The sequence below is a fragment of the Hydra viridissima genome, unplaced genomic scaffold (assembly GCF_058129835.1).
Source record: "Hydra viridissima isolate aposymbiotic clone 2 unplaced genomic scaffold, HvirCarnegie_v1 scaffold_13, whole genome shotgun sequence".
Taxonomy (NCBI): Eukaryota; Metazoa; Cnidaria; class Hydrozoa; order Anthoathecata; family Hydridae; genus Hydra; species Hydra viridissima.
Window position 1 is genome coordinate 7590592 of NW_028324312.1, and position 11328 is coordinate 7601919.

At 29.1% G+C, this 11328-nt stretch overlaps 1 protein-coding gene across 11 annotated transcripts; it reads left to right on the forward strand.

Annotated features, from left to right (window-relative positions):
- Nucleotides 1–975: 975 nt before the first annotated feature.
- On the forward strand, nucleotides 976–9575 carry LOC145194921 (DNA-binding protein P3A2-like). Of its 11 annotated transcripts, none has more exons than XM_090070354.1 (9): nucleotides 976–1095; nucleotides 4962–5165; nucleotides 5613–5678; nucleotides 5807–5986; nucleotides 6590–6750; nucleotides 6890–7394; nucleotides 7488–7589; nucleotides 8081–8182; nucleotides 9055–9575. In XM_090070354.1, coding segments are annotated over exons 1-9 (1566 nt in total). In that variant the 5' UTR covers nucleotides 976–1094; the 3' UTR covers nucleotides 9300–9575. The 11 variants fall into 11 exon arrangements, with proteins under 11 accessions (XP_089926480.1, XP_089926484.1, XP_089926491.1 ...); XM_090070362.1 differs by having other exon boundaries at nucleotides 1046–1095; nucleotides 5797–5986; XM_090070356.1 differs by lacking the exon at nucleotides 976–1095 and adding an exon at nucleotides 2223–2547.
- Nucleotides 9576–11328: the final 1753 nt, after the last annotated feature.

The following is an 11328-nucleotide window of genomic DNA, read 5'->3' on the forward strand; positions in this document are numbered from 1 at the left end:
AGCTTCCATATCCTGGCTTTGGTCGATCAACAATAAGCCCCAGTTTTATCCTAAATTGAGTCTGTATTTCTTCCTTATGTATTTTCACATTTTTTTTTATCTTCCTTTGATCAGGAAGCAGCGTTGTGTCTGCACAACGCTGCTTCCTGATCAAAGGAAGATAAAAGCTTCCTCTAAAGAATTTAATGACATCAATAACATTACAAAAATGGACATTACTACAGATAATATAAGATTTGGCATATCTACATTGCATGCATGGATTCGTTTTTTCGAGTGCTGTTTGTATGTATCGTATAAGCTAACAACTAAAAAGTGGTAAGCTCGTCGAGAGGAAGGCTATTGGAGCCGCCATTTTGAATTTTTTAAATCTGACCTCAGATTTGTATTAAGCGACCTCGAAAACCCTCATGTTGGTAATTTGGAAATTTTGGCCACAAAATCGGTATTTCATCCTACTGTGAGCCAGTGTAAGAGCAAGAATACCACTGACTCTCTTTCTATAAAAATTCTCCATTTTCTGTAATTTCAAGAGAGACTTTCTAATTTAAAATGTTGATAAAAAATCTGTATTTACAGGCGTACAAAAAACAGTTTGTAAATGAATTTACTAAATTCTGTAATGGTTTATAGAACTGACGCCAAAATATACGCATGTGTGGTCTATTAGACGTAAAATGTTTATTTTTTAAATAGGCTATTTATCAAACTAATGCTTAGGTGTCGCATGACCTTTAAACAAACTATAAATTTGGTTTCTAAGTTATCTCGAGTTTTATTTTAAGCATCGGTGAATATATAACTCTAACCCAGCTTTAAAATTTAAACAAAAAAATTCTATCGAGGTGCAGTCAAAGAGAATACTGGCACCGAGGTTGAAGACATTTTAAAACCAACTTTGAAAAATATAATTTGGACACACTGACTTGAAAACCAAAACTTTCGATACTATGTATTTTACTCCTAGGAAGTAAACCTGCAGAAAAATAACGCTTTTTTTTCACCCGCACATGCTCAGGAGGGTTTGAACGATTTGAGCAGACTCGTAGATAGTAACGCAAGAAAAATTTGAGGTTCTGCGCATCATAACATTCAGTAAGTTCTTGTTAAGTTGCTATGTATGAAGCCTATGGTAAATGTGATATCTCAAAATGAATTTTTTACTTGATTCAATGATCTCCAAACCCTATCGTTCAGATTGCATAATTTCTAAATTATGGAAAATGGTGCTTAAATACAACTAACATTTAGACATTAACCTTAATGTTTTTAAAAATTTTGTTTTTAAGCGACTCGTGTCTTAGTGATTTGCAAACTCAATAGCTAGTTTCCTGTTTCAACCATTTATTTAATTTATAAGATATATTAGATGATAAAAGATTCAAGAATTTAATTTTTAACAGAATTTATAATGGAAAAGCACAAAGGATAATAATTTTCTCGACCCATGCACTTTATAATGATACCTAAAACAATGGTATGCTAATATTACTGTATTGCTTTTGATAAAATCTAATTTTGGAGAACTTTTAGTAAATTTTAAAGTGAAAGATCTTGTTTTCTAATTTGTCCTCAAACTACTGGCCATTGCAAGAGAAAACTGTAAAAAAAGTTAGATTGAAATTAGGATTGTATATATCAAAACCAATTGGATAACTTATGGAAATATTTATTCTTGCTCGTGCTGAAAAAAGTTAGATATGAGATATCTAGATTCTTAAAAGCTTTTTAATTGGTCTGTACATGAATAAAATAGTATACATTGGTAGATATATGAGCTTAATAGGTTTGGTTGTTAACTTAATATTCTTGGCTTTTGTCTTAAAGTTTTGACAAACATGGTAATAGCTGTAAACCTTAAAAGTTTTTGTTTTTTATTTTCTTTTTTTTCTTTTTTTCTCTTTTTTTATAAATCTGATAATACTCTAATTATTACTTGATTTGTCAGGTCTTTATTCTGTGTGTATATTGTTGATAAAGATTTTTACAAGAGATTTTTAAGGTTGTAAATTATTAGACATAAATTTGATTAATTGTTTTTTTTTTTTTTACAATCAATCATTTTTATAACTTTTTTCTATACTTTTATATACAGTCATTACCAGAATGCTAAATTATTTTTTTAATATAGTGAATTGAATCTCTGTTCTTGACCAAAATTCAGGATAATTTTTTGTATATCAAAGTATATAGTTTGATAATAATAAGTAATTACTGCTTTTAGTTGAAATAAAATGCTTAATTTTTACAGAATTGATTAAAATGTTATGATAAAGTATATAATTACATATTGTAAACCTATGCTACTTTGTACAACAGTGGATAATTTTGCACAGCATCTCAAAAGTGTAGTGTTCTATAGCAGTTAAAAATGCTAATTACTATTGCAAATCACATTTGAACCTGGTAATTGGCCTTAATGTAAATACAAAAATTATACAAAACAATCATTTAAACCTGATTTCTCCGAATAGAGTTGCTTTGTTTAAACATGAAAAAACTACTTATAACTATAATCTCTGCAGTTGATCACAAATAAACTCAAAGGTGAGTGAATGACTTAAAGTATCTTATTATTCTTAGTATAGAAATTTAAACAATTTTAAAAAATATTTTTTTGGTAGAAATTAATTTAGTTTAACAAATTAACCCCAATTATGATTGGTCATCAAACAATAATTCTTTTTAAATTTTTCATTAAAGCAGGTTTTACGCTTTTCTTATCATTTAAATTAATATAGCTTCAAAAAGAAATCGGGTTACTTTACACTGACTCATACATATTATAATTTTTTCATTTATGTAAAGTAACCACACCAACCCATCACTCTTGGGTAAACTCAACACATTTTAAAAAATAATTGGAAAACTTGCTTTATAATTTCTAAAATAGCATTTTAATTATAACAATAGATTTTATATATGCTAGTGCAATGATTGGCAAGCTTTTATAAATATAATAGTAATGTTAAGCTAACTCTCTAGAGTAAACTTAAAGATAAATAAATTTTTTGTTCAATTTAACTTTTTTGCTGTATTTTAGATTTTGCTTCTTACTTTTATTGTGTTTATTCTGTCAATTTTTTTTTTTCTAAAATCACTTTTTCAAGTGAACTGTTTTCATTTTAGTTTTTCTTTTTAAATGAAAGAAAAAAGTTTGATTAATTAATAATTAATTTTAAAAAATGGAATGAAGTTGTAATAAAATAGTATATCAATTAGATTTTTCATATATGTAATATACAGCATGCAAAAAAAATAATCCTACACAAAAACCCATGATTTTAAAGGTTGCATCAAAAAAATGACTTTTCCATTAAAATGTTTGAATTCTTTTTCTTGACAACTTATCAAGTATTATTATAAGAATCTATTTGTGTATCGGTGAATAAATTGTTTGTCAAACCTATTGAAGTTTATTGGAGTTTAGAAAAAAGATCAAATGATATATAAAATTGATTGCCAAATAAATAATCATATGCTAACAAAAAAAGTCATTATTTTTATCATATTGTCAGATCAAAAAAGAAACTGGAACTCTTTTACCACAGTGTCCTCAATTGTTAAGAAACATGATCTAATTGGAACTGTTGCTTGTGTGTGGATGGCAGAGAGTGAAAATGTAAGACTACTAGATTATATGGTTGTAATAATTTAATCATTAATGTGAAGAAGAAAAGATTCATTTCATCACCTAAACTAGTTTTTAAAGTATAAGAGGACCACAATATCACAGTGGTACCTCAAACAATCAGAAAACATATCAGAGAACAAAGTTATTGAGGTAGAGTAGTTTAAAAAAAACCTTTCTTAACTGCAAAACAAATAAAACATTGATTGGAGTTTGCAAAGAAGTACGAAAAAATGCTGATATCACATTAGAAAAAAATTCTGCTGTCCAATGAGTCAAAATACAATCTTACCTCATTGGATGGAGTCCAGAAATTATGGTGAAAAAAAAGGAGAAACTTATAAATTGAGTTGTATAACTGTGAGATACTGTGAAGCAAGTCAGAGGAAATGTGATGCTTTTGGATAAAATCAGTTGGAAAAATGTGGGAATATTGACCTTGATGACAAAATGGCTGCTTCAGTGGGAAACTATTTCATACTCCAGCAGGATAGAAACCCAAAATATACTGCTAAGAAAATGAAGTTATAGTTTGATAAAAATAACCTTAATTTTTTGGAATGCCCATCTCAAAGTCTGGGTTTGAATCTGATAGAATATTTGTGGTATATTTTGGACAGAAAAATTGGTAACCAACCATTTAGACTCAAAGACAACTTGAAAGAAACTTAAATGACTGTTTGGGATAGTGTAACAACAAAAGAGAGCCACAATTTTATCAACTCAATGCCAAGTTGTCTAGCTGAGGTCATAAAGATCAAAGAAGGCCCCACTTGATACTAACTTTTGATATTGATGTACTTGTATTTTGATATTATTTATTTGATAATACTTTAGGTATAATTTTTGTATAGATGCATTATTTTGTATCATACATTTTATTCTGTATCATATATTACATACAGTATCATACAGTACATACAGTATCATACAGTACATATGTATCATACAGTACATTCATTATCATACATTTTGTATCATACATTATTTTGTATCATACATATTTTGTATAGATACATTTTACTTGATTAGTGCAAATATTTTGGTTATAAACAAAGAATATGAGATTTTTTTTTTAAGTGTATGATCATTTTTTTACACTGTATAATTAATATTGTCATAAGATTCTACTTAATTGTAATTAGATACGCAACAAGAAAATGAATTAATTAACTGATTTTATCCTGAATATGTGAATAGTAGAATTTTAGCTTAACAAGTCTTAAAGGAAAGTTAACAATTACATATTATATACACACACACATACATACGTGCGTATGTACGTATATGTATGTATGTATAGTATTGACAGTTTTTTTGAATTCCTTAGTGATGGACCCACGTATTCATCAGCATAGTACTGTAAAGTTGGAAGATATTACTCATGTACAAGTGCATTCTAATATTCAAAGAAGCAATCCACTCTCAATCGGAAACCATCATGTTGGCTCAATGTCAGATGATATGTCAGATGAACCATCTTCACCAGAATCAGCATCTTTTGATGACTCTGATCTTCTTACCACAACAACAAGTAAATTGTCTTTTTTAACTGTTTTAGACTTCTATGCTTCTTTTATCACATCCATATTGCTACAGTTAAGTAAATTTAAGAAGTTAAAAATTAGTGTTTTATTGTTAACTGTCCACATGTTACATGCTTTTTGAATAAGCTGGCCATGGTCGCTTTTGTGAGTTTAATACAGATAAACAATTTGTTACTTGTGGTTAGTGCAAGTAAGAAAGATTTAGTAACTTACCTAATGAAAATGTCTGTAAAATTAATTTTAAAAAATGATAATTTTAAGTTGAGTTGAGTTAAAATTGTTTACAGAAATGATATTAAAACTATTTAAGTAAATTTGGTGAAGTTAATAATAAACCAAGCTACGCTTAACTTTATTCCTATTGAATCTCAATGAAGGTAAAATGTATGGAACCATTTATTAACAAACCAATGTTTCTTTGGATATTTCTATAGTTGGTGTAGTATCTGATGATATTGGCGATGATGTAACAGCACAGTTAGCTGCTGCTGGTCCTATTGGTAATTTAAACTTAATTTGTTTGTTGTTGTTATTAGTTTGTTTTGTTTTCATACAAATTAAAAATGAGGTATATCCTAATCTAGACTTTTTTACTACAAAACAAGTTATTTGCTTTAGTTTTTTGCAGGCATGGCTGCTGCAGCTGCTATCATTACAGGCAAAAGAAGAAAGAAACACTATTCATTTGAAACAAATCCATCAATTCGTAAACGCCAGGCTACAAGGCTTTTAAGAAAGTTAAAACAACTGATGACTGAATACACAACTCGTGTAGGCCAGCAAGCTTGTATTGTTGTATGCAGTCCAGGTAGGGTTGATTTTTAATTTTTTAGTTTAGAAATTGAATTAAACTTTAACAAGCTAATCTTAAAATTTTAAAAATTTCCAATTTGGGTCCATGTCCACCATTATAGATTTTTTGTTCCAAATAGTATGTTAATTTTTAAATTTTAATCATAAGTTGCATTTATTATTTTTGTGTTTTGTTAAATTGTGTTTTGTTAAATTGTTTTTAATTAAAAAAAAAAAAAAAAGGTAAAAAAGAGAAAACAAAAATGAAAAGAATTGAAAAAGATGACATTATAAAATCCATTATGGCAGATGCTGGGAAAAAAATATGGTGTTTTACGCTAAATATCAAAATGTCATAACTTAAGAACTGTTTGGAGTTAAGAGCTCAAATTTTGGATTTTTTCATGTTTCATTGATAGTCATCACTGGTTGAAATTTGAAGGAAATCTGAGGAGGTGGCTGGAATGACTGTCCTTTTTTTACATGGAATTACTCAAAACTGATTATTAGATTAAAATTATTTTTCTCCAATAATTTTTTTGTTTTTTTCTAACTTGAGGTTTTTATATTTAAAAAGGAAAACCTCAAGTTACTTTATTTTTTTTACTTTTGTTATTAGGAAAGTTGGGTGCATCTTTCAAATGTTTTGGTGCTGCCCCACTGGAAACAATTATAAGAAATCGTCGTAATCTTATTTTAGAAGATTTAGAAAACTCTCTTGCACAACAAGCGCCATCTATTCAACACCACAATCCTGATCTCCATGAACTACCCCCATTGGTTAGTTTTATTTAATTTTTAACAACTATTATTGAGTACTTTGAAAAAGATTGTTTTAAACCTCTTCTTATATGCCTGTGGCTATAATTTTTACTTCATCATAATATTTTCTGTTTTTTTTTTTTTTTTTACATGCAAGGTAATAGAAGGAATCCCAACTCCCGTTGACAAGATGACTCAGGCCCAGCTTCGTGCATTCATACCAATCATGTTAAAATACTCTACAGGTCGGGGTAAACCTGGCTGGGGTCGGGATAATACAAAACCACCATGGTGGCCCGCTGAAGTGCCATGGGCAAATGTACGAAGTGATGTTCGTTCTGATGAAGAGAAGAAAGAGATATCATGGACAAATGCTTTAAGAAGAGTTGTTCAAAATTGTTATGCATATCATGGAAGAGAAGAGCTCTTAGATGCTTTTTCTACACAAGATAATCAGCTAAGCCAGCACCAGCAGTCTGCCCAAGTGTTTACTTCACAATACCCGCATCTTGTTCATACAATTAATAATGCAGATGGTACCGTCTCAATTATTCAAGTTGATGCTTCAGGTGCAGTGACAACTCTCTCTGAGTCTGCTACCCATTCAGAAGCTACAGAGGCAGTAGCAACTCTGGCAGAGGTTGCTGCTTCACAAGGGCAAGGTATGGTTTCAATATTGAATTTATTTTTTCGTTAATATTAGCTTTAATAATTTTAAATGACTTTGTTTTTTGTTTTTTTATGATTTTGTTTAGGTGAAGCAATTTATGGAAATCATACTATTGACCATAGCAGAATAGACCAACGTTCAATTAATAGTTCAGCTTTGCAAGACGGCCAAATCATTTTGGGAAGATGTAAGTACTTTTCTTATTGTTGTGTTTTGTTTTTGCTGCTTAAAAAAATTGAGTGAAATTTTGAAACAAAAAAAAAGTTTTCTTGTTAAATGTCAACAATGTTTATAAACAGGGTTGTCATTTTAAATACTTTTAAAAAGAAACGCATTATGTAAAGCAATGGGAATCTTAGAGAGTTGTAACAAAAATTATTTTAATTTTGAACTTGAGGAAAACACTAAATATTATCTTATAGTGGTTTACTATATATCAAGGGAGTCCTGGCATTTTTCAATCAGACAACCCTGTGTCAAATCTATCCCTATTCTGGAGTAATGGCCTCACATGAACATAATTGTTAAAAATATCTTTTAGGTCACAAAATTCAAGGTTTAAATTACATATTATTAAAAACCAATTATACTAAAAACACATTTCAAAAATTAATTCGTCATAGGTGTTTCAATCCTTAAGCACTTAAAAGATTCTTAAGAGATTGTTACCGGTTCTAGGCGATGCTGTATCTGCTGCAGCTGCTCTTGTTGGTGTACAGAATTCTTCAGGAATTGTATCTATACCAGTACAAGCTGCAGCCGCTATGATGCAAATACAAGGTATTAAAGATATTCTATAAGGAATCATGATTTACCTTTGAATCATGATTTTTCTTTGCATGATGCATGATGCAACGATTTAACTAAGATGGAATGAATTAACTCTTGCAAGACCTTATGATGCAGTTAGATGTGCTTGTCAGTTGTTTAATCAAGATTCTTTTTTGAAATTAACAAATCTAATGTCGTTTTAATCTGATCTAAAACAGTTATGACCTAATATTAAAATGGTTAAATGGATAAAAGATGCAATTATTACACCATACTAATTTTATACCATTAAATAACCAAAGGCAGTTATTGTTTTTGGAAAGGTAATGATAATCTCCTAACCAGTTAACTCTTCTAACCTACCGCTGCAATTTAACTATACTAACAATCTTTAAATTTTACTGGGCCTGTTAATCAATCAAATTCAAAAACACATTTCATTAAATTTTATGAATCCTTATGTTTTACAATTGTGATTCAGAAATAAACATGTAAATGAGGCCTTCTTGAGTAAACATTGTGATATATATATTGCTCAAATAAATTTTGTCATTTTGAGAAACTCTTAAAGTTGCTTCTTAACCTGAATAATAACTATTATTTATTACATCCATTCTTAACATACTTTTATGGAGAAATTATTCATATGTATAAAAATAGTCTGTAAATAAAGAAATTCCTTTTTTTTCTAAATGTTTTTTAATTGCGTATTACATTAACTCATCTTTATTAAAGTAAAGCTGTTAATTGCCAGTCTGTGAGTTAACAAATGTTAAAAACATTTTTAATTAAAAACTGTTGCTACCAATTTTGCTTTGTATTACTGGAGATATTTCAGATGTTTTTGTATAAATAATTTATTTTATTTTTACTTTGATCAGGTACTAATCTTATACCCGTCACGTTATCAGCCAACGGAGGAGTTCAGTTCATAACCACTTCATCACTTTCAAGCTTTCGGCTTACGCAACATCCTCGCCAACTTCGGAATAATGACGATTCGCAAACACTGTCTATGGAAATTCCCATGCACTCTGTTAGTGATCATGTCTCCTCAGGCACAAATGTTCCTAAAGCGACACAAACAGTTGATGTGGTCACACTATCAGATCAGCAAATGCAATGAACTCTCGTGAACTTATTTTAATCTGTTCTAAATCAGCCTACCTCGGCACGGTTTGTAAATGTATTAAAAAATGAATGCTAAATATGTGGGTATGCTTTATTATTTTACCCTAGATAATGAAGCTAGTGTGTGATTGTCAAATGCTTCATAATTAATTGAGTTTATTTTGAAATCATGAAATGATTTTTTTAAAAAAAAAAAAAATATAAAGACAGTAGCTACAATATTTATAAAAAGACATCTTTTTCTTATGCTATATTAATTTATTGGTTAAAATGTTCGTTTATTTATTGTTGTTCTAATCCCATTTGCACTTTTTTTAAGTAGGACACAAGATTAAATTCAAGCCAAGGCCCTTTTATTTTGTTTCCAATTTAAAAGATTTTCATTGTCTTAAAAAAGATTTTTTTCCACTTATGACATCTGATAAGGGAAAAAGCTCATTAGGTACTGTTGGCTTTTAGTCAAAATTTCACGAGTTATCTTTTAGATCATAACAATAACTTCATAGAACAATTAAACATGTAAATATGAAAAATAATCATGAAAATTGTTTAATACTCCTTGATTGAGTTGTTACAAAATTGGGTAAAACGGGTAAGTACACTTAAAAAACAATTTAATAAGTAGTAATGTTTTTCGTTTATTTTACTACCAGCCTTTGTATCATACCAATAAAAAAAAGACTGAAAGCTTTACGTAAAAAAAAGAGAAAAATGTTTTTGAGATTTTTAAATTCATATTTTATTTTTAGGTCGATTAGTAGGAAACTCATAATCGATTAAATCGACTATTCAATTTTTAAAAGTTGACTAATTTCGACTTTCGACAAGTCGACTTGTCGAAAGTCGATAACAACACTATTTAAAACGTTGTCACCTACACGGCAATTTTTTGAATGAATAAAATACATTCCTCAAATCAATTCAAATTTTCTTAATGACGATTACTTCCGTTTTATAACAACATTTAAAAAAAAGTTCATGTGAAACTGGAAAAAATGAAGGATTTTTGAGCAAGATTAAAAGTTGGGAAAAAAAAAGCTTGAAAAATTCGATGTTACAAGAAATTTTTTTTCCGTAACTGTTTTAAAATTCACCAGTTTCAACAAAACAACTGGAAAAAAAATTATAAAACCAAAAAGTATTTAGTTTTATTTAAAAAATGTTGAACTGAGAAAAAACAACTTTTAAAATAAAAAGTTATAAATTAACAAATAAACACTGGCCAAGGAAACATGGTTTGCCATGTTTCCTTTGGTGACTTATTCATAAGCTCTTATGACCTTGATTTTTTTAAATATTAATTTTGTGCTGCATCATATTTAATATGTAAAATATAGTAAAAATAAAGTTAAATCACCATGATTTTCTGGAAATCTATGCAAGTGGTGTACATTTTTTGCGCCCACAATTTCAGACCTTGAGAGAGCAGTATCGTACAAGTTCTTCATAATTGATAATTTTTTCTCCAACGACACGAAAACTTTAACAGTTTAAAAGAATTCTATAGTGCCCCCCCCCCCCTTACCAAAACCCAGACGAGTAGCTATTAGATTTTAATGAACTATTTAATCAGAATCTAGATTACACCAATATTCTAAAATTATATAACATGATGTGGTCGTATTTTTGTTGACTTAATATTAATCTTGGGGTATTTATTTCAGACAGGTGTTACTTGACGCGCGTACCATTAGTAACAGTACACTGAAAAAAAGAGGTAGCGCGCCTGTATTCGATGCACTGTTATCGTTTCCTACTAAAACATCCTCCAATGTTTATAGTATGGAATCTTTTTAAACTAGAATCTCTTGCTCTTTTTGAATGTATACTTTATAATGTAATGTAATTTTTGAGTAGGGCTAGCAAACGGTTGTTTTTGAAATGAGGCTAAACCATAAGCAGACAGGGATGGGAAAATTACCTTGAGGCGTTGAAAACTAGTCTAAGGATTTACTATTGATTTTTAAGGAAAAGTAAAATGGTACTCATTCTCTAGTACGTTTAAACTTAAATTTTTAAAAAAA

Bases quoted from the DNA above. Each gene is read 5' to 3' on its own strand.
- LOC145194921 (XM_090070354.1), top strand. The intron at 5,166-5,612 runs GTAAATTGTCTT...ATATTTCTATAG, and splicing joins TCTTCTTACCACAACAACAA to TTGGTGTAGTATCTGATGAT. The intron at 7,395-7,487 runs GTATGGTTTCAA...GATTTTGTTTAG, and splicing joins TGCTGCTTCACAAGGGCAAG to GTGAAGCAATTTATGGAAAT.